General features: G+C 35.6%; 1 protein-coding gene across 3 annotated transcripts in view; it reads right to left on the bottom strand.

Moving 5' to 3' along the window:
- CSMD3 (CUB and Sushi multiple domains 3) overlaps positions 1–24617 on the bottom strand; it is a 594913-nt gene that overhangs the window by 151144 nt on the left and 419152 nt on the right. For all 3 annotated transcript variants that reach the window (XM_077188509.1, XM_077188511.1, XM_077188512.1), the window contains 3 exons: positions 22033–22171; positions 19728–19915; positions 11902–12096 (listed from right to left, as the gene is read on the bottom strand). In XM_077188509.1, coding sequence (XP_077044624.1) covers positions 11902–12096; positions 19728–19915; positions 22033–22171 — 522 coding nt within the window. The remainder of the gene's footprint in view (positions 1–11901; positions 12097–19727; positions 19916–22032; positions 22172–24617) is intronic.

Genomic DNA, 24617 nt, shown 5'->3' with positions numbered 1-24617 from the left:
AGACCATTTCAGAGTCTTTCAAGTATATTAAGATAGCAAGAGGAAAGAGCATTATATGACAGATGTGCAGAAGTAAAAATAAATCAGAGATTAACAAAGCTTAACATATTTTAGCTACAATAGCAGAATTGAGAGATTGATGCATCAGAAAATATGAATCAAAAATGTGTAAGGATTTATAGATCTCTTCACAAGAAATAATCATCCTTTCCAAGGAGAAACTTCCTTTTTTTTTTTTTCTTTTTGAAGGTCATATAGCCTACTTATTATTTATTTGTTCATCTGTGCACTCTTCATATCTAAATAAGATTTCATTACTTATTTGGTTTAAAGAATAAGTTCTATTATATGATGAAGAGCATGATGATGGCTTCTAAGCAGAAGAAACATAAAAAATGTGAGGATGAAAGTTAAATTATGAGCTCTCTCAGATCTCAGTAACTTTATAAGTTCATTTCAAACTTCACAGAACAAAGAATCTACTTATTACTATAGAGCTTATAAGTGATATCAGCCACTGAATCTTGTTATGGTGATAGGACTTTCACCATTTTAGGGCTAGGGAAGCTGTAAATTCAAAGGAACTTAGGAGTGAAAAGAGGATGTATCATCTTTGGAAAGAGAGTCAGGTTTCTCAAGAAGTATTTAAGGGGGTGCTAGGGTATGTAGGAAAAATATTAGGGAGGCCAAAACTCAGTTTGAACTTAATTTGGCAACTTCTGTAAAGGATAATAAAAAATGTTTTTACAAATATTTTAATGGCAAAAGGAAGGGTAAGAAAAACCTTTTCTCTCTACTGGATGTGGTAGAGAGCTTAGTAACTGCAGATGAGGAGAACGTGCAAATGCTTAGCACCTTGTTTGCCTCAGTCTTTAGTGAGAAGACAGCTTGTCCTCAGGACAACTGTCCTCCTGGGTTGGTAGATGGTGTCAGGGAGCAGAATGGTCCCCCTGTTATCCAGGAGGAGGCAGCCAGAGAACTGCTGAGCTGCTTGGATATTTATAACTATAGACCCAGATGGGATCCATCCCAGGGTGATGAGGGAACTGGCAGATGATCTTGCAAAGCTGCTCTCCAGTATTTACCAACAGTCCCGGCTCTCTGGTGAGGTTCCAGAGGACTGGAAGCTGGCCAGTGTGATGCCCATTCACAAAAAGGGTGGGAAGGAGTGTCCTGGTAATTACAGGCCAGTTAGCCTGACCTCAGTACCTGGTAAGGCAATGGAACAGTTTATGCTGAGTATCATCATGCAGCACTTACAGGAGGGCCAGGGCATCAGACCCAGCCAGCAGGGTTTAGGAGGGGTAGGTCATGTTTGACCAACCTGATCTCCTTTAATGACCAAGTGGCCTGCCTGGTGCATACAGGAAAGGCTGTGGATGTTGTCTATTTGGACTTTAGCAAGGCCTTTGACACTGTCTCCCTCAGCACACTCCTAGACAAGCTGGCAGCCCACAGCTTGGACAGGAGCACTCTGTGCTGGGTTAGGAACTGGCTGGATGGGCCCAGAGAGTGGTGGTGAATGGTGCTGCATCCAGCTGGGGCCAGTCACCAGGGGTGTCCTCAGGGGTCTGTGCTGGGGCCAGTTCTGTTCAATATTTTTATTGACCACATGGATGAGGGGATTGAGCCTTTGATTAGTAATTTGCAGATGACACTAAGCTGGGAGCATGTGTCATTCTGTTGGAAGGTAGGAGGGCTCTGCAGAGAGACCTGGAATGGTTGGATGGATGGGCAGAGTCCAGTAAGATGAAGTTTAATAAATCCAAGTGCCGAGTCCTGCATTTTGGCCACAATAACACCCTGCAGTTTACAGGCTGGGGACACTGTGGCTGGACAGCGTCCAGGCAGAAAGGGACCTGGGGGTGCTGGTCAGCAGCCGACTGGACATGAGCCAGCAGTGTGCCCAGGTGGCCAAGAAGGCCAATGGCTGCTGGCCTGTGTCAGGAATAGTGTGGCCAGCAGTAGCAGGGAGGTCATTCTTCCCCTGTACTCGGCACTGGTGAGGCTGCACCCTGAGTGCTGTGTCCAGTTCTGGGCCCTCAGTTTGGGAAGGATGCTGAGACACTTGAGCGTGTCCAGAGCAGGCAACGAGGCTGGTGAGGGGCTTGGAACACAAACCCTGTGAGGAACGACTGAGGGAGCTGGGGTTGTTCAGCCTGGAGAAAAGGAGACTCAGAGGTGACCTTATCACTGTCTCAAACTTCTTGAAAGGTGGCTGTAGTCAGGTGGGGGTTGGTCTCTTTCTCCAGCCAACAACTGACAGAACCAGAGGACACAGTCTCAAGCTGTGCCAAGGGAAATATAAGTTGGATATTAGGAAAAAGTTTTTTACAGAAAGGGTGAAAAAGTATTAGAATGCATTGCCCAGGGAGGTCATGGAGTCACCATACCAGGATGTGTTTAAAAAAAGACTGGATGTGGCACTCGGTGCCATGGTTAGTTCAGGTGTCAGGGGTGGGTTGGTGATCTTGAAGGTCTCTTCCAACCTAGTGATTCTGTGATTCTGTAATGAGTATATTGCCCATTCAAACCCCCTTTATGTTGTTGTATACTGCCTAGTTACACGTCTCTAGAATGTTCTTTTACCCAAATGAGTTTTTAAGCACTAGCAGTGAATCACAGCTGGAACAAAGAATCAGCTTTTTCTTGAATCATCTGCAAATAATATTACAATACTAGAATGACACTTTAGGTTTTCAAATGATGATCACTTTGTTTCCAAGTGATTTTAAATATTTTGAGTGTGTGTGCATCAGCAGTTTAAAAGGAAACTGCAGGAACAGTTAATGATTGTAATTTTAAATTTGAGATCTGACAGTTACTGATAAATTCACTGAGGTCATTGTAATCCTCTCAATCTCAGCTTTCTTTTCCATCACGGTTGTTTAGGTTTGTCACACAGACTTTTAAATTAATTTTACAGAGACAGAAATTACCACTTTTCAAACTCACTAAAGGAAAATGAACCACAGAAAATTAAAAAGAAGGAAGAAAAAAAGACGGAAACAATACACTATCCATAATTAAAGACACATTCAGATTAGAAGTCAATAAAACTAATCAATAAAGTTAGGAACAGGGACTCCTAAAACACAGGAAGGAAAAGTAGGGTCAGAAAGAACTATAAAATGGAACAATAGTCAAAATAAGTAGTCAATGAACAGCTATGAGCACAAATACCAATTGAAAATATAAAATTAAATAATACAGAATTGACATTTAAAACATGCAGAAGACAAAGAAAGAAAAATACCCATGAAAATTTTTTGTCTGGGGAACTTTCACACATGTCACTGGGATCTCTAGGGATCAGCAACTCAGAGAATATTATTTACTACATTTCAAATCACCCAGTTGAAGAGTACAGATCTATTTCTCAGCATTGGAAAGATTTTAATTACACTTCTCAAAAATTTAAGATTTTTTATTTTGTTGTAATAAGGACTATATATAAAAAACTCCAAATCTATTTTTCCTTGAACTATGAGTGCTGAGAAATAGACTCTCCTGTACCTGCAGGCAAGAAGTAAATATGACTTTCATGTTATATTTGTTTATTTTTTTTGTTAACACTGCCTCATCAGAGTATAAATAATGGGTTAGGATGCTCTGTGAGGGAAAAAAATCCTCAAATATAATTCTGATAGAATTTTTATAATATGCAAAAGACTAGTAATAATGATTTCAAGGTAATTTATCTTAGACTGGAGCATCTCTCTTACAAGGACAGGCTGAGGGAACTGGGCTTATTTGGCAGTTCATTTGAGATGACTGAGAGGGGACCCTATGAGTGTCTATCAGTACCTGAAGGGAGGGTGAGAGAGCATAGATTCAGGCTCTTCTTGGTGGTGCCAATGAATAACAAAAGATGATGAACAGAAACTGATGCACAGGAAGTTCCACCTGAACATGAGGAAGAACTTCTGACTTTAGGTCACTGCCCAGAGAGCTTGTAGAGTCTTGTTCATTGGAGATATTCAAGAACTGTCTAGACAATTCTGTGTCACGTGCTCTGAGATGAAGCTGCTTGAGCAGGGAGGTTGGACTAGGTGACCCACTGTGGTCCCCTCCAAGCTTACCCACTCTATGATATTGTGATACTTCACAACCAAAATGTAATTATCATCACATGTCTATACTCAGGGTTATCTCTTATATAAGCATTTTATCTGCACTTAACAGAAATGAAATCGTTGTACCTTTTACTCTGTGCATTTGACTTTAGATATGATTACACCATATAATTTTGTGATAATGTGAACTTTGTCATCTCAATTTTATGTGAATTTTTATTGGAACAATACAACTATTGCACAATTCATAGGAAAAATATGCATGGGATTGTGGGATTCACATTCTCTGAACCTGAGAGAAGCAGTGAGAGAAGCAAAGAATGATCAAAACAATTCTTATTTCATTTGCTGCTCCTGTGTTGTGCTAAAGTAGGATGCACTATGGAGACTGTTTCCCCAAAGTGATGGTGTTTTGTTTCCTTGGCCTATCAGGGCCAAGTGCATATCCAGACTGTTGGTCAGCAGACAGTCATGAGATTCTGTGCAGTTGTGTGCAGAATTGAGAGCTTGGCAGATTAAGTTTACATGTAATGTAATATAGAGTAATATAGTATGCAATAATATAGTATAATAATCAATTAGCCTTCTGATATCCATGGAGTCCTCCTCATCATTCCTCCCGGACACTGGGCAAAAATATCACTGATATGAGATCTTTGTGATAGCCTTCCTTTATTGATTTTTTCTAGATAACTCAGAACTAGACATCACATCAACAACTTTCAATTCTTACCTTGTAATCAAATATTATCCTAATGCATTCTATTACTTTCCCTTAAAAGATAGTATTTTTTCATGGAACACTGCCAAAAATCTTTATAAATTCAATTACATGGTAACAACTATTTTTTAATTTCACCCATATGCTTGCTGAGCTCTAAGACATCCTAAAAAGATCCACATTCCTCTTCAAAAGTTATATTGATTTTTCTTCAGCTTGTTGAACAATGTGTCTCCTAGTTTTTTGTTTTTTTTTTTTTTTTTTTTTTTTTTTTAACTAATCTCTACCAATTTTCTAACTTTGGAAATTGGCCAGCTGCTCATCAAGGAAGATTTCTGACGGGTTTATCACCTCCCTCTGCTTCATCAGAAAGACTAACTTAACCTCAAGGTCAACATTTGTACTTCAAACACTTCATATCTGTCTCTTTCACAACTACACAGAAAAGACCGTCTAATCCTAGCAACTTGCTATGCTTCTGTTTATTGATTTTCCTTATTTTGACTCAGTTCCTTCAGGCCAAAGGAATGGTTCCAACGCACTACTTATCCTGTTACCTCAGTAAGGTAATATAAGAAATACAACATAATAGATAAGGAATTTTTTTCCTTCCCCTCAATAACATTGTCTTTGAATTTATTTTTGGCCTTGATCTGTTGTTGACTCTTTAGTAAGTTTTTACTTTTTTAATCTTTGCAAAACTGTATTACTGCTTAAATTAAGTTTTTGGTTGTTTTTTTTCCTCAAAACCCTTTTGGCCACAATTTCTACTACCTTCTTTTAAACAATTTCTACTACCTGCTTCTTAAAACATTTAGTTTTCCTGAAATGCATATCCTGATATCTACTTGATCCCTTGACTTGACTGTGTTGTTTCATCACCTCTTTTGGTGATCCATTTAAATTTTGATTCTGATTGGCAATATGCTAACATGGTGTTTTTACATGACTTCAACAGTAAATACTTACCTTTTTGTTGTTGTCTTCAAATCTATTTCAACAGCCTTCCCTAGTTTGATATTATTCCCCATACAAAGTAAAAAAAATAATTTTCCTCTTTCTTTCCTCCTAGGGTGTCCAATTTGAATGCATTATAGACACTTCAGATACATTTGGAGCATATTATTGTGACATTTACTCCCATTGAGAAAATCTGCTCTGCTTTAGACCAGCTGTTTTTCTATTAATTCCATACTTTTATTTTATACTGAAATAGAAGATGTTTACTGAATCATCAGCATTCGAACTGAAAATAATTAAAATATCACTGAAAATAATGTTCTCTGGTCTTCTACTACTTGTATTTAACTCTCAATGGTAAATATGAATATAGATTAATGTCTAAAAATATTGTTTTTAAACATTTTTTAAAAAACCCCAAAATAAAGCAGTGTATTTCCTAACATGTCACCTAACTAAAGGTTTCAACTACCACCCAAGTCAGTAATGGAATAACAAAATAATAGAAACATATAAAATGTGCAGTACAACAGGGAAGAAATCGTAATCTTTTAAATTTATAGCAACAAAATAATTTCTGCACTAGATGGAGTACACAACTGCATATTGCATGGTGCTGTGATGTTTATATTAACTTCTTAAAACTCAGCTACTCTTTATGGCATAAAACAGAAATATATCACTAAAAGATTCCTGCAAACACCTCACACCTAAGAGTAAAGTTTTGTTGTAAAAGACACTTTTCCTTCATAAGAGTGTAACATCAGCAAAAAAAGGCTGTAACACAAGCAGCTCCTGAGTTAAATGTCAAGAGACATGGGATCTGCAAGAGGGAGCTATGCTCTTTATTTTTATGCTGGACAGAGTCCTTGCCTACATTCCTATAGTATGTTGGCAAAATGCTTTATGTAGCCCAGTCAAGAAGGAAAACAAAATAGAATTCAATTTTAAAACAATGCAGTCTCTTAATTACAGGTTTCTTCTGTTGATCAGAACCATCCATCCCCCAGTCTCCACTGTGACCGACAAAGTGGAGATGACAATGAAATATGAGTCTTATGGATGTAACCACCAGCATATTCCACATAATAAATCCTCTTCCAGTGCATTACTGAGGTCTTATTAAACAAGAGTGAGGACGTTCTGACTGCTGCCTGAGGTTAGGTTAGAAATATGCATGTCAGCTATAGCCAGTGCAGATGACTGGATCAGTTTCTTTAATTCCAGTTATTAATTAGTTTACCATGATTATGAACTGATATTACATAATCCTGTCCTAATTCAGTGTCTTGTAGATTTTAGAAAATAAATATTTGCTTCTCTGTGTGACTAAACGTAGAGATATATTTTTCTTTCTAAGAACAGAATACCCTGAAGTCACCTTGTCTGTTTGAAAAAAATCTTCAAAGAAAAATATGCACCTATGGTTCTAATACTAAATACAGGAAAAGGCATATATTTATGTAAACTACTGTTAAACCAGTTTTTCTCTGCACCTCAAAACACATTATGAAAGATTTTTTTTAACGTAATGGTTTTTCAATCTTCTACTAGAAAATTTACATATTCAAAGCACAGAGAAGTGTTGGGTTTTAATATTCTAAAGAGAAAAAAGATCACATAATTTATTATGTATTTTCATTGGTACTTTCTGTATACTTTATTGCCAAACAAATTAGAAACTCTGTCAATTAATTTGCATATTTTATAATTAACACTATTTTCAAAAATATTAAAGTTGCTGTTACATTTTCCCTGCTAATTCATGATGTTGTTTCAAACTAACAGTTGTGTACAAAATCATTTAAAACTGTGGCTTGAATAAATATGCTTGATTTTAAATAATTTCTTTTATAGCAAAGAAAGTAAAAAATGAAAGCTGAAAAACCCCCCATTTTTTATAGCTTAAAATATTTCTCATTCTTATAACATTTCCTTCATTAAACTCTGCTCCCAAAATTTGGCTGCAGATTTATTTCAACAGAAGAGGAAGTGACTGGTTTTATGATGCACTCCACTTAACTAATCCTTTAAATTCACTGGGAATTAGGGTTCTCTGGTAGTTGATTTTAATAAGATCATTGTAATTAACAACTTTCTTCATTTCTAATACTTTACTTACCATTATATGATATTATTACTTCTTAAATGAAAGCCTAAAATAATTACACACAACATTTATTATTCAATGGACTTTGTAAAGCCATAATATGAATTCCAAATGTGTATGCAAAAGGTCAGACAGAGTAGTTCTTGCTGTGAATATAAGCATCTGTCTGTATTTATTTTTGTCTTCCGATCTTTCCAGAATTGTTAATACTTATAGTTAACTCCAGTAAAATTTTCAAACTTTTTCTGATATGAAGAGAAAATCTGTAAGAAAAGCTGAGTTTTTAACTTAAACACATTTTTTTAAAAAAACTGTGGGGTTTTCAGCAAAATACCAGCTGTCTGCATAGCCATAAAGAAAGAGATTAGTTTCATTTTCTATTTACAAAACTATTTGTATATTTTACAGTAAAGAACCAGTCACACATCCTTAGAAGAATGAGACCACTGTCTCTGAGAAGTATATACTGACAACTAAATCCCTAGACAGTTACTGCAAATTCCACGATGTGGAAGCTAGATTTTCTCATTTCGGCTTTTGACTTGATAGTTCTTAGTGTACAATGGTCTCCCCTTTGCATGGATGAGGAATAATGAGTTTGCTCACACAGAAAAGGGTCTGTAGTGTGAGGTTTATGGGTTAAGATACACTCAGATGCCTACTTCTTTACTTTACTCAGAAATCTAGCTGCTAAATTTTAACACATATATCCCTCCAAAATAGAGTTTTTTGTGTGCTTTTAGTGCAAACAGTGCTGTTTCCACACAGTATATTCAGATATTTCACTAGATCTAGTATTTCCTGTGTTGCTGTTCTAAGTCATATTCTGCTGAGCATGCAAGCAGATTAAATCCTGTTAATGCAGTCCAAATGCAAATGGAAAAAAATATACCTTCTTAACCAGCTCTTTGAATGCCCCTTGATGACCTTTTAAGAAACATGTCTCTCTTCACTGACTATATGGAAGGAAAGCTTGGAATGGTAAAGCAATGTACATAAATCTGTAAAAATTTGGATGTGGAAGCTTGGGAACAAAAATTCAGAAGACAGTTCAATAACAATAAAATAAAATCCTTCATATTTTTTTCAAAATACCTTCAATTGATTTTTCAAGTTTAGAATTAAGCTTTCAGAGTATTCAGAATTTAAATAGCATTTTTGCATTCAAAGCAAAATCCTAACTGATTTCCATTCTACTTCTAAGTACTCAGGTCATTGTTTATGTGATTCTACAAAACAAACATGATGATCTGGGCAAAAAGAAAGTGAGAAATGCTTTGTAAAAAGTCAACATATGACAATTTTAAGTAAAATATGCTGCTTAAGTGGTGAAACTGACCATTACTTTGGAACTATAAAACACAGAGACACAGAGCATGTCATTACCAGTAACATTCAGCTTCATTAACTGCAGGAATATTCTGGTTTGTGCAGTTGCCCAACTCATTCCTCATTCAAAATTTGAAATATATTTAAATTACAACTCTTCATATGGTTGTTTATAAAAAGTGCATAAAAATATGATCTATAAAGCCTCTGATTAAGTAAACAATGTTGAGTAATTTATGAAAAAGTTGTCAGCATTTCCTATATTACAAAGCAATAAGCAGTAACATTATGCTATTTTATGCATATCTCTTTTCTACCCTAAATTTTTCAGATATAAACCTGATTTGAGCTGCCTCAAATAGCCATCAGATCAAAAGAAACTGATATAATATCCTGAATTGGTTTTGCTACCAAATAAAAAAGTGAATAAATCTTAAGCATAGGCATATTCTCATAGTCAGTTAAAAAATATTAGATATTCTTAGATATATCTTACAGATGGAAGGTTTTTGAAGCCTGGATTCAAATATTTCCAAGGAGTCAACTGTAATGAAATGTAGTAAAATGTTTTAGTGATCAATAAATTATTTCTTCTGCTGGGAACAAGGTTTTCACATTCAGTTATGAATATGATTTTCCATTAGTTGTCTTTTTGCTATTCTGTAAACAATTATTATTTGCTACCAAAAATTTAAAATTACCTATAGTTGTTGAAGCTGAAAGAAAACATTAATCATTGTCTCTGTCGTACTAATAATGCATCTACAGATGTTCATTACATCCTGTTCTTAACATCCATAGTGAAATACCACTACCTTAGCACATTAGCCTAGATAATCTTAGCATCTGTTCAGTTTTTTTCTTGTAACTAATTAACTAACGAAATAAACCCCCAGTATACACTGAGGTGGTATTTTATACCATATTTCACTGTAACTCTATCAGTTTCAAAGCAGCTGCAAAAATACAAACTAAAGAATGGAGGAATCTGATTTCTACTATGCAAATTTTATTGTGTAGGTGAGACCGGTTTTCAGGAGCTAGATTCAGCTCTCAAATTGTTTCTTGCCAACTCTGTACCTGAGAGCTAATTAACTGATCTGATCTTTCTTATATCTGTATAAAAGTTCTGTTTTTCTTGAGATAAATCACACAAAAGTGGAAAGCATTGAAAACATGGTCAAAATATAATATATCACAGCAACATAACTAAAAAACTCCATTGATTCTTAACTGGAGGAAAAAGCAATAAAAAAAAAAAGTGAAAACATCTATTCAGCGTCATCATATCCTAAGAAGTATGGGCTTTTCATGTTTGAAATAAGGTCCTTATTTTTCTCAATCTATTACAATGGCAGTACTTCCAAGCAAAATACTCTCCCTTCCCTGGAAGTTACAACAGACAGCACTGGAAGATTGCTAAGTAGATTATAAGTGACACTAATAGACACAATTATTGCATCAATAAAGTATTTTTTAACTTCCATTACCTATCAAGACTTTCTTTAAAAAAAAGAGAATCGTTCCCCTATTGTACGCAACAACTTTCCTCACCAACTCCTCTCTAAAAAACAACATTCATCCCTCATTTTAAAATGAGGAAAAATATTTGACTTCTAATGCTGAGATTTTAGAAATTTGAACACATTTCCAAACTTTTTCAAGGGCCGACGTCCCAGTTTGATGCCACTGGGTTTTGGAATGCAGTGCTATGATGGTTTTGGTAGATAATGAAAATACTGAACATCTTCAAATGGTTATAATATTGGATATTATTTAGATTTCAAATTTTTTTGTTGGTTTTGCTGGTACTCTACCATCCACTTTGCAATAGAAATTTGAGCACAAAACAAAGAAAATCCACATTCTGTTTAAAATCTATGTTTGTTCAAATTGGAAATGGATTTAACAGACATTTTGTCCTCAAATTTGAAAAGGAATGGCAAGTAACATAATAATTGGATTTTATTTTAACTTAAGAAGCAAATGCTAGTTTTCTCATATAATATCTGCATACATGGGAGAGGTTTTGTGCTGAATCTTACAGAATATGTGATTTTTCACAAAGTTAAAATAGCAAGTGGCTATCACTTCCTGTTAAGACATCAGCAAAATAAAACTTTAATCTTTTCTTAGAGTTTAAATCTGAAAATGCTGATGCTTGAGATTGTCAGTGGTCATACAACTAAAGTCAGAAGAATCTTGAAATGAGCAGACTTTATATCTTAACTGGATATTTCCTGCATTTTAAGGCTTTTCAACACGTACAAGAATTTAAATCTTGTAATGCAATATATACAAAAGATTTCATCTGCATGTTTTTAAAGCCAGTAATAGCAAAAAGAAACAAACATATATCATGACAGCCAATGTATACTTACTGTTGTACTTAAATACATATATATAATATATATCTCTATACTCTGTTGTAAGTTAATTCAAGAACACATGTTGACATGGAGAATGACATTACCACTAAGACAAAATTCAAAATAATAACACTATTTATTCAATGTTAATAAAAACTGGAATCAATAGTTTCCTGAGTTGTCACATATGTATTTTATTACATGTATCATTGGAAAGAGTTTTTTTCTGAAAGAGAGTATTATTAAAACCACCTCAAAATTTTTACTTGTTTCTTCCCTATTACAAAGCAAGAGTAATGACAACAGCAACTAAAATAAATGAAAAACTGCTCTTACCATGACAGCTGGGCAGGGCTCTGTTCCACCCAGGTCTTCCATCATCTCCCATGATACATGTTAGTGTAGAGTATCCCTGAAGAACATATCCTGCATCACAGTAATATGTAACAGTGGAACCCAGTTTATAATCCATTCCAAGTCTGGTTCCATTCATTATATTTCCAGGATCAAAACAAGACTCACGAAGTTTTGCTGTAGAGGAAACAAGTGTGAATATAATTCTAAATATAATCCAAAATTAATAAATAAGAAATATAAACTAAAACAAATAAAAACACTTATAATCTAAATATTTCCCAGAGTTCCCTTGAGGCCTTCTTTGAGTACCCTGTAGAACCTGTTTTCTTTTTTTTTGAAGTCTTTCCATCAAATATCTTCTCTACTTCATTCTAACAACTGTACAAATTACTATATCATGTCAGAAAACATGTCTTCTGTCCTTTTTTAAATATAATTCTTATAGTGCTCCATTTTTTTTTCAGAATTCATTCTGATCAATGATAAAGTTAGATTAAGTTAGATATACAGAAATTTTTCCAGTAGATAAGGCACATCCTAGTTTTAAAATCTATGGTGTGAAGACTGGTAAATGGAGGAAACCAACATGAACAATTTGTTGCACAATAAGAAGTATGTGAACCAGAATGTCTTCAAAATTAATAAACCTCAGGTGGGTTTTTATATGTATATGATGTGATGGTATACATTTTCATATACATATTTATCCCTCAGTGGATGAAAAAATATAAAAATATTCCCTAAATGTATCTCATTCTTTTATCACTTATAACTATTTGTTTCAAATTATTGAAATAAATTCAAACATATGCATAGGCTTTTATCTTTGCTTCCCTTTTACTTCTATAATGTGAATACCAATGTCCAGTAACATATTGAACAAAAATAAATACTCAACACTTCTAATTAACAGCATTATTACACAGAAGGTGAGAAAAGTAAAACATTTAGGAAAAAAATGCAATTTCCTTTAAGGAAACAAGAGTAAATGTATTATGTAGAAGCTGGAGTAAAACAGATTATTTTATGCTGTGCTGGATGAAGTATGGAATAATATATTTTAGCAAGCAGAAGATGGAAATGTCAGACTTTCTTTAACATTTAAGAGTGTTTTGGAGAAAATCAATAGGGAACACTTCTTAATTTTCTACAAGACCAGTGCCAGCTTTCAAATACATCAAAAAATGTTTATTTACCAGGCATATTTGCACTGTGGAACTTTCTGCTACAGGTAGGTATGGTTGCCAAAAGATTATATGAGCATTGAACTTCCTGGAAAGCTTTTTAAGAGTTTTATATAAAAAGACACTTTATCTGATCCTGTCAGTACCTAAAATGGAGTTTCTGAGAAATTATAGATAAGCAGGAGCAATTATTATTTATTTGACTTTTATATAGTTTGGCCACACATAAACTATTGGTCACTACTAGAGCCAAGTTAATGAACTAAGTACATCCCTTAAGGCCACTTTTATGTTGTAATGTTTCTGAGAGGAGATAAATAAATACATTGTGGTAACATTTGAAGAAGGAAACATAGAATAATTCTTTTGAATTTTCAATTTCACATCTTTCAAAAGCATGTCAAGGTCTCCTAGTGTGTTTAAAAATTTATTATGATTTGCACATATAATCTACAGAGCATGGTTCTGATATGAAAAACAACACAGTAACAAATAATAATTACAATACATCTTTAATCTTTAAGAACAGGATTAGGTACTGACATTGATTTATATAGGTAGAAGTACTGTGTAGTCTAAAAATAATTTAACACTCATTCAAAAATTTGGATGGACAATGAAAAGTCAAAAGATGCAATTTACTAGAAAGTCTATAAGATATCACATAGATATTATTGAGTAAGCCATCCACACATTCATTTGAGAAGTCTGGCAGGTCATAGGGAAAATTTCAAACTCTTTCAAGTCTAAATTATCAAACTTAGGGGGAAAAAAGAAAAAAAAAAGGATAAATTAATTTAAGATTATAATGAATACTTTAGAAAATCAATACAATAACATTTTTTCCTGTTATTGAACCAATATTGATATAACTGCATTGATTCATAATTGCTAGTGTGAAATCATCATTCTTGAGTTTATGACAAAAATAATTCAAAATGTTTCAAAGGTACTTCAGAAGGTACACAGATAAAGTGGATATTAGTCCTAGATGAAAAAAATAGAGAGAAAAAATAATCTATTATGTCTGGCACATAAATCAAAAATTGAGAAAAGAATGATCTGTCACAGCACAAATTACCTCTAGGGAAAAAAATACAGCCCTGTAATTTTCTTTTCCCCAAAATTATAGTTGTGACAGGCTTCTGAAATTGCTGACTAAACAGTAACAATGTCACTATAGAAATACAGTTTCTTAATACCAATTCTGAAAAATAAAGCCTGAAATACTAAGTACCTTAAAACTACTTCTGCAAATGTGAAGGAACTGCTAAGTGAATTTGTAGAAAAAGTTAGTAAATATTCTACAATGTACAAAGAACAAATCAGATGAGGCAAAAGAATTCTTCAGATCTGGCTGAGAACCAGTGAAAAAATACCAAGTAAGAAGGCTCTTTCAGCAAATTTATAAGTGCTCCCAGGAGACAGGAGGGAAAGTTGTTCACCAACAACATCATGTTTCTCCAACTGAGGAACACAAGACATTGATTATCCTTGTAGCTGTTTCCCTTTTTTCCTAACAATATTAGTATCATTAAGTTAAAAACATGTGAAGGGAGTGGCAGATATAGCAGAACATCAGAGAAAATGCTGTAATATTACAAGATATTTTTTCAGTAGGAGCATTTTAAAAATTATTTTCTGTAATAACAAATAATAAGTTATTATTTGTTATGCCAGGAAATAATTTTTTTTCATTGGGCAGTTGAGATTTGGGTTACAGTAACATTAAATTCTTGTCTGTTCATACCAGGTGCCAATTCCTTCTGTACATAATAAAATTTTGCAAGGTGCTTCAAAGAAATCAGCCTTTACTTCTCTGATAACATTGTCACATCACTGGATCAAGTAAGGCTCTGAAATACAGGCTGAAAACAGTGACACATGCTGTTTCAATCTCAAGTGGAACAAGGAAGTCTCTGTTGAATATCATAGTGTTAGTGCCAAAATCCTCCTGAAAACTAGTATCTCAGTGTGTGGGAAATGTTATTGGAAGGCAAGAATAGCAAGTGCTTTGTCCAGAACATGATGACTTACCACTACATCCCTAAGTTTCAAAGAGAATAAAGCCATAATAAACTTCTTGGAGATAATATTACAGACATACCAAACTATAGCAAGCATTCAGTAATTATTCTCGAGAGTACCTAATAGAACTAAAGAGCTTTTCCTCCATTATAATATAGAAATGAAGTGAGGGAGAGAGAATGGGAATAAAATTCAACCACATGGTTACAGATTAGACCTGGGACATGGGTCAGTGTGAGATCTAGATCTGAAAAATAGGGTCCACCAATGAAGTATAATTTGAGTACCCTTACAATTAAAATATGATTAATGTAGATATAGGGCACAACTGCATCAGTTACAATTTGCATGAAAAATTTATGTTCATCAAATCAAAAATTTATGTTCATCAAAAAATTAGGTTGAAAGTGATGTAGTCATTTGCCCATGCAAATCAGGGCCAATTTGATTAGGTTGCTTAGGCCTTTGTACAGTCCAGTTATGATTTTGAAGGATTCCAATGCCATAATCTAAGGGCAAGCAGTTCCAATGTTTGACTATCAGAGTGATTAATTTTTTTATTAATATGCAATTGAAATTTCTGTTATGTCAATTTTTCAGTCCATTAGCTCTCAGCTTATCACTCTGAGAACCTGAGAAGACTTTGGCTTTGCCTTTTCAACATGCCCTTGCAACACTCCCTCCTTAGGTAGTTGGAGCAAACCCAGTTGGCACAGCTGATGCCAAATGACCAAAGCTGGATCCTACCATATGGTATGGCATCCATATCATATGATGCTATGCCATGGATATAAATTTTGGGGAAAAAAAAGGAAGGGAGGGACATTTGAAGTTATGCATTTGTATTCCCTAGTCATCATTACGTGTGATGGAGCCTTGCCTTACTGGAGATGGCAGAACATCTCCCTGCCCATGGGAATGAATTCCTTATTTTGCTCTGCATGTAAGCATGCCTCTTGTTTTCTATATTAAACTGCCTTTATCTCAACCCATGAGTTTTCTCACTTTTACTCTTATTATTTCCCCCATCCTGCTGGAAACTGGAGTGGCCATTTTCCTGGAAAAACTCCCTTTTATGATTTTTTCCTTGCAACTCACATTCCCATGTCTCTAGGACTGAGGTTGATTTTCTATCTCACTTTCTCGCGTTCTCTCCATGTCCAGTTTATCCACTGATTGTCCCTCTCTGTCTTTCCAAGTCTTTACTGCCAATGAGGCAGTGACATTTGATGTGCTCTGTAAAAAACTTACAGCATGAGGATCATTTACACAGGACTTCTGGATCTTTGGATAACTGTTCAGTATAAAGGTCATCATAAATCGCCTGCAGCATAGCTAATTTCTTCAGGTACTGAATACATCTCCTCATGGGGGCCCATTTGCCTGAATGGATTATAACATCATCTTAGAAGGGATAGATTTTCCTCATGCCTGGAAGGAATCATCTTCAGAGGGTTTGTACCCCATTTTCAATCATTTTGACAATGTCCCCTTCCCTAGAAAGGGATCCCACATGCTGGACTTTTCCTTCTAATTCCAGATTACTGACCCTGTTAACCCAGCACTGGCACAGCCAAAGTGTCTGCTCATTGTATGGTCACTGACTTGCTTATGAGTTCTTCCTCTTACTCCTCCTCTTGTGATGGCCCTTTGGAGTAGCCCTCTTCATCCAGTTCCTCCTCCTTTTCCTTCTTAGGAGGAGTTTCTGTCCTTACCAAACAAGCTGATGTTCGCAATATTTCTGTTTGTGTGTAGGTGTGTCTGACACCAGCATGGGCTGTTCCTCTGGTTCAGTTGCAAGGCCTATCATGGCAGCTGGAGCAGCCAGAGCTCCCGTTGGTTTGTTGTCAGATCCAGAGGCCTCTTCTGCTTGAGGACAGTCAATTATGTTGATTAGGGCTTGGTAGGCCTGGGCCAGGTCCCAGCACATTGCAATGATTTATGTCTCTCTGGAATTGCTAGTGTGACAAGATACTTTCCTCAAATATTTTAGTAGTTTTTGAGCATTCTACACTTGTTTGGGGCTGAACTACCAAAACATTGGAGGTGGACACTGTCCTTGGTACTTGCCTACCCTTTCCCATGCACTCTGTAACTTGTAATGATCCAGCTTCAGGGCAGAACCCTGGGCAGAATCCCTAAATAATTGTTTAACCTCAAGCAAAACCTGAAACACATGCAGGAAACATAGCAATATGAATATACTGGTTTAAACATCTCAAGGATATTCAAAATTCTCAAGAGCTATTGAAATTAGCCTGGAGGAGAATGAAAAGGTGAAAGTGAAAGAAAAGGTGAAGGAATGTGTTCCTCCTCATCTGCCCCATAGATTGGGTCTCTGATGAGAAAAGATAAAAGGTGTGATTGTTAATAGTTTTCAAGAGGTGGTTCCCTAAAAGTACATATATGACAACCATACTGAGCAAAAATACAAGATTAGTCTCACAAACAGGAATTATTTTATCATATCTTGAGCCAGTGTTACACAGTTCACCAAAATTATATCCTTAATCCAGGCCCCAGAGGTAACAAAAGAAGAACACAGAGAAAAAGTAATACATAACCCAATTCTCAGAACAAGCACAACAACTCTGACTCCAAATAAATCAACATTGTGACCAGTGACTATTGATTAACAAAATGGATTATTAAAACAAATTTGCTTAAGCACACTCTGGTCAGACCTGCAGTCAACCTGCCAAAAAGGACAGTTGAGTTTTAGCCCATTCAGCAACTAAGGACCATACAACTGCCCATTCAATGAGATCCACAGTGGTATGGGGAGAGAACTGGAAAGATTGAATCAAGATGATCTGTAGATTGAAATGAGATGGTTTAATAGTTTAAATAAAATGTAATAACAATAATAGAAACAATAATAAACTGTAACGGAAGGAAAATTTAAACAAAGATACAGACATAAAACCTCAGAAAAGCATGTTCTGTAAAAGCAAAACAATTGCTTATGACCAACTGACTGATGCCCAGCCAGCACCTAAGTAGGCTCTCTCAGGCCAGAATATCATGTTGGAAAGGTGGGGTCAGGTGCTGTGGCTGTGTTCCCTCCCAGCTTCTTGTGCTTCCCCAGACCCCTCAACAGCAAAGAAGTATGAGAAGAGACTGTCTCCATAACAAATATCCTTCACGCTCAGATTTGTAGAAAGGAGAAACACTTTGATTCCATGACTCTAGACTTCATTCAACAGTACAGAGAAAAAATATTGGACTCCTTAAAAATAATTTATTTTCTTGTTCTTCAGAAGTTCTGTGATCTCCCTATAGCACTTCTATCTGCATTTTTTATTTTTCAATTTAGTAGAAGAAATGTATGTAAGTGAACTGAAACATCATACATCTGGGCTCACCATCAATATGGTTGAGACCTACTTTTAACTTTTCAGGAGTAGCTCATACTGTGGAGACAACTTTCTTGACATCTCTAGGATCCAATGACTGTAGGAAAGTATAAGGAGGCTTCATGGGCTTTATGAAGCACTGAATACATCATTCTTTCCCTTCTATACCTTTGAAATAACTAACTGCTCTCAGAATAAATGGAGAAGAAAATAAGATCAAGGAGGTCTATATCACCCTTATTTTCTTTCTGATTGTCTTTACAGAATATTTTCATGTTCATTTAATAGAAAATATTTCTGTTTCTCAAGCCATGCAGAGGCAGTTATGAAAGTTCATATTGGTTATATATTTTGCAAGTCTACATTTTCTTGTTTACTGTGCTATGACCTCAGGCAGATCTGAGACAGGTGGACAGCCCTACTATGGTCTATCATATAAAGGTCTAGCCAAAATAGTGTTTTATTTTCAATATTGGACTCTTAGATTCTAGCATGTCATTTCATCTGACAGGACCTTAAATGCGCCTAAATCAATAAAATAAAAAAATAAATTAAATTCTAGATTATATATATATAGATATATATATGTATATATGTATAGGCTGTTATGCCACTGCAACATTATTTTTGAAACCTGTATACTGCTGTCTCCTATTTTTTCACAGAATCACAGATTCATACAATAATTTATGTTGCGAGGGTCCTTGAAGATCATCTAGGTCCAAATGCTCCTGCCATGAGCAAGGAAGACCAGGTTGTTCAGAGCTTCCACTAGACCAGGTTGCTCAGGGCTGCATCCATCCTGGTTTTTAAAACCTCCAGGGACTGGGAGTCCACAATCTCTCTGGGCACCTTGTTCCACTGCCTCACCACCCTCACAGTAAAGAATTTCTTCTTAATATCTAATCTAAATCTGCCCTCCTTCAGCTTAAGGCTATTCCCCCTTGTCCTATCACTACATGCCCTCATGAAAGGCGCCTGCCCAGCCTTCTTGTGAGCCTGCTTCAAACACTGAAAGGAATCAGGCATTCAACATTACAGGTAAATGAAATCATACTAGAAACTTTAAGTTAGCAATCTTATAACATTGTACTTGTATGAATTGAGTATTCACATTGTCATTATCATTCTCAGGCAAAACAAAAACATTACCAGGCAGAAAATTATGAGAATTTAAACCAAAATTTGCACTCATGCATTGAATGGTGTAAATATAGAGAAAAATAATTTTATTTACCTTTGTATTCCAGATGGAATCCAGTAAAACTAACAGATCCATCACTCCGAAAAGCCAGATGCATGGTATTTGAACTGCTCTCTATCCTCTCTGGCAGTTTGCTGTCTTGAAAGCTACCAATCAGTGGGCTGTTACTGTCTGGCCCATCATATATATAAAGAAAATCATAATTTGGTTCTATACTGAAGCTAGAAAACAAAAAAGAGAAATATCAGATGGAATATGCTTTGCCTAACATTTTCACTCTTATTAGCTTAAATTTGAAATTTACTATCATTGTTTTAATAAAAGGAAAAAAAATCCCTCCACTGTCAGAAAAAAAAATGGTTTGTAGAAGTGTCTTATTAGCAAACACAGAAATATTCAATCTTTTGGTTCACACCTTAGAAACAAAAATTTCCTGCTAGCCAGAAAAAAGGAAAGCTTTTTAAATAGATAAAAAATAATAACATATTCCTAAAGATTTAGAAAAATAAACAACCTAGATCGATTGGAACCCTTGGCAGAAATGCTTTATGATATAATGCACTCGGCTTTCAGCCAGGTTCAACACTTTCAGACAGCCAGAGGATGATCTTCCTATATCTCTTAGAGCAAGAAGCATTTTGCCTATGATCAGTTTAAATAAAAAAGATCAAGTTTTGAAACCTCCTATTTTCTTCTGAACTACATTATTAACTACATTTGATAACTTAGTTAGTTAAATTCAAACTTAATTTTAGTTAAGAGCAGAGAGTTAACCAATTTTACTTGTAAGATTGTCCCTGTACAAAAAGAAAGTTTTCTAAAAAGGTAGTTAGTAAGAGAATGAAAATCCAATCTATTATGTCTCTACTTGACAGTAGCCCCTCACTGAAATAAATGTAGGCATTGAAGACCTGATAGAGCTCCCCTTTTAACTTTTGGATTATTTAAAATATATTTCCTTATAAAAGAAATGTGAAAGTAAAAAGTCAACAGCTTTGATTACTAAAGTGCCATAGTTCACCTTGAGTTTAAAAGGATTAGCTGGAACAAGTTCCACTCAAAAGACTATTTAACAGGACTTAGTGGAGTATTCAGTGTTTCTCACTCTAGGTCAGTCTGTGTGTCACAAATGAGGCAATTCTCAGTAAAGATGCAATCTGCTTTGACCAAGCCTAAGCTTCTGAGTTTCTATCAAAAATTAATAGCAACAGACCAAATATTGAGATTTTTTTTTAACTTGGTATTTGGGATCTAGAAACTGTTCATAGTATCTGGATTCAAACTGCAAAACATTTTTTTTATTCTAAGATGGAGGATCTCATATCTAAATGTAGAATATAAAAAGCAGAATACTCTTAAATATATTGAGCTCATGATATAAGCCAAACCAACAAAGTGCAAGTACGCAATAGAAAGTTTCCTACCAACTTACAACTTTCTGAAATCACCAACAAAATAATTATACTGTTAATTATGTAAATATAATTACATGATTAATTTCCTTAGGATGGATTCACCAAAATACATACTATGTTATTGACCACCAAGAACAGACAACTATATGATCTACCTCTCTAAAGAAGTCATCACATTAACACTGGTCAGAACAATATAGACACTATTATAGAACACCCAGCATAAGAAGAACTTAAATTTGATGGGACATCATAAGTACCATTTTTACCTTTTCTGTGACATATTTCCTAGTTAGGATGCATAATTTTCACACATAATAAATATATTAATTTACATCATGCGTTACAAATGGTGCAGACAGCAGAAGTTCCTTTGTGAATTCTATTAAGCTCAATTTAGTCTTCTATTGTGATAAAAGTCTAGAACAATTCTATTTAATAGCCAGAACATCAGGAAGTATCTTGAGTGTCCTGAAATTACATGGACTAATAAAACTAAATTTAAAGACTATTTTTGAAATTTTGCCTAAATAGCAGATGTCACATACAAGTAGATGAATCAATAGTTTTCATCATTAAAGACCATCTTGGTTTGCAGACATTTCAATGAGTTAGTCCATGCCACCTTCTCAGGAACTGAATCTTAGTTAAATTAAGCACCATCTACCTCAACATTAGCCAGTGTAAACAGAATGTTTTTGAGGAAACAGTAAAGAGATTTCAAGCTCCACCTGTATGTGTATTGATGACTCTGACATATTTATTGTAACTTTTAACAAAGATAATAGTTACTAATCCCTTTGATAGTTATATTAAGTACACATATATTACCCTACAGAAATCTAAACAATAATAAAGTTATAATAATGAAGCCAATAATAAAGTTATAAACATGACTTTAAAATTTTTAAGTAGCAGCTTACCTGATAAATGCTAACGATATAACATAATCACTATTAACATTGATAGTCCAGTCACAATCTCTGCTGTGGGGATATGGATGAGGGAAGTTTGGTGAAAGTATAAAACCTGATGAGCCAGTCAGGTTTCCTCCACAGGGAGCTGTGAATAAAAATAGACTGAACTTGAGGAAAGAAGGTAAGAGACAAAGAGGCAAGTAGCAGCAATCTGTTCACTTGACATTTAGTGTCCTCCAAAAGTTAAACAAGTGAAGTATTTACAAAGTCTTAATAGAAACAAACAAAAAACATATTCACATTTTGCCTTAGACAAACACTAATACTACTATGTGAAACTCTTGCTTTTGAAATCTGTCCTTTTGCTTGCATAGCATCATTTCAAGGTTTTTCTGAATATATGTGAACTTGAAAAATGCTCTGGCTACATACATAAAAAGACTTGACCAGATAAGTTTTCCTCTTTCTACTTCTTGTTAAAGACATTCTAAAAGAACCTCCTTAGGCTATGAAACATGATACTTACACTGATAACGCAATTATCTGCCTTTTCACCAGATAACAGTGATTAGTTCAGATCAAGATGGATACAATATAAATTAAATTTTAAAAAATATTCAAGTAATTGCACTTTTCAAACTCGGAGATAAATAAAATAGCATTAAGCACAATCAGAGTAAAACAACCACATTTTTCTATGTGATTTTGAGGTTCCCAAATGTTGTGGGGTTTCAGTCCAGCAAAATGAATAGTAAAAAAAGAAGGAATGTGTAATGAAATTTGTTCTTCAGTATTCCTTATCTGAGACTTCATGTAGCACCAGAGAATAATTAGGTTTTCTAAAGATCTTCTTTGAAAGAACTTCTTATAGTATTATTCAAAAGATCCCAGATAAGATTTATAAAGATTTATATTTTTGAGTTTTAATTCTGCTAAGTGATCATCTGGGCCTAGGAAGGTAATTGATTATTCAGGTCTTCTGTGACAGAGATTCTGTGAGCTCTAGGGCTATTTAAATCTCTTAAAGAATCATATAGATCATTGAGTGCAACCACAAACCTAACACGGCCAAGTCCATCACCAAACCATGTCCCTAGGTGCCACATCTACATGTGTTTTAAATACCTCCAGGGTCAGGGACTAAGCCACTTCCCTGGTGAGCCTGTACCAACGCTTGGTAACCCTACTGGTGATGAAGAGATCTGTCTTTATAGCCAACCTAAACCTCCCATTGTGCAAATTGAGGCCATTTCCTCTCATCCTGTCATTTGTTACTTGGGTGAAGAAATGAACAACACCCTCAATACAACTACATTTCAGGTGCTTGTAGAAAGCAAGAATGTTTTCCCTGAGCCTCCTTTCCCCTAGGCTATACACTGTCAGCTTCCTCAGGTGATCTTCATAATGCTGTTATCTGGACCCTTCACCAGCTTTGTTGCCCTTCTCTGGACTCACTCTATTACCTCAATATCACCAGCACCGAGTACAGGAGGATGATTGCTGCCCTGATCATGCTGGCCATACCTTGCTGATACAAGCCAGGATACCACTGGATTTCTTGTGGGCCTCTGGGCACACACTGGCTCATGTTTGGCCACCTGTCAACCAATGCTCCCAGGTCCTTTTCCAATGGGCAGCTTCCCAGCCATGATCCCCCAAGCCTGGAGTGCTACATGGTGTAGTGCAGGACTCATCACTTCACCTTTTTGAACCTTGTAGCAGTGGCCTTGGCCCATTGATCCAGCCTCTCCAGATCCTGCTGCAGAGCCTTCCTACCTTCTGGGAGATCAACACTCCAGCACAACTTAGTGACGCCAGAAAACTGAGAGTGCACTCAGTTGCCTCATCCAGATAATCAATAAAGAGATTAAAAAGGATTGGCCCTAGTACTGAGACCTGGGGAACACCACAGGTGACTGGCCACCAGCTGGATGTCACTCCATCCACCCTGACTCTCTAGGCCCAGCCATCCAATCAGTAGCTACCCAGTGAAGAGTCCAGTGAACCTGTCCAATGAATAGCCAGTTTCTCCATGAGAATGATGCTGGAAATAGTGTCAAACACTTTACCAAATGCTGAATAGCTAACACCCCCTGAGCAGGTGTCCTTGTCATTTTGAGCATCCTTGTCACAAGGAGATCAGGATGCTCATTCAAAAACTACCTTTCATAAACCAATGTTGTCTGGGCCTGATCCTCTGGTTGTTCTGTATATGCTGTGTGATTGCACTCAAGAGGATTTGCACAGATAAAGATGATATGTAAAGGTATAATTAAACCTTCTGGGAAATATACAGAATATTTCCTAATATCATGAGAAATACTGCTTCCAGCTCTGGGGCATCCAACACAAGAAAGACATCGATCCTTTGGAGAGAGTTCAGAGGAGGGATGATCAGGGAGATGGAAGACTTCTCCTACAAAAAGGACCTTAGAGTGTTGGGATTGCTCTGCCTGGAGAAGACAAGGCTCCAGGAGAATTTATGGTGCCTTCCAGTGCCTAAAGAGGGCCTACAAGAGAGCTGGAGGGGGATTTTTCACAAGGCCATTCAGTAGCAGGACAAGGGGGAAGTGTTTTAAACTTAAAGGGAG

This window comes from Agelaius phoeniceus, chromosome 1, assembly GCF_051311805.1.
Source record: "Agelaius phoeniceus isolate bAgePho1 chromosome 1, bAgePho1.hap1, whole genome shotgun sequence".
NCBI lineage: Eukaryota > Metazoa > Chordata > Aves > Passeriformes > Icteridae > Agelaius > Agelaius phoeniceus.
This window is presented reverse-complemented; position numbering and strand designations above follow the sequence as displayed.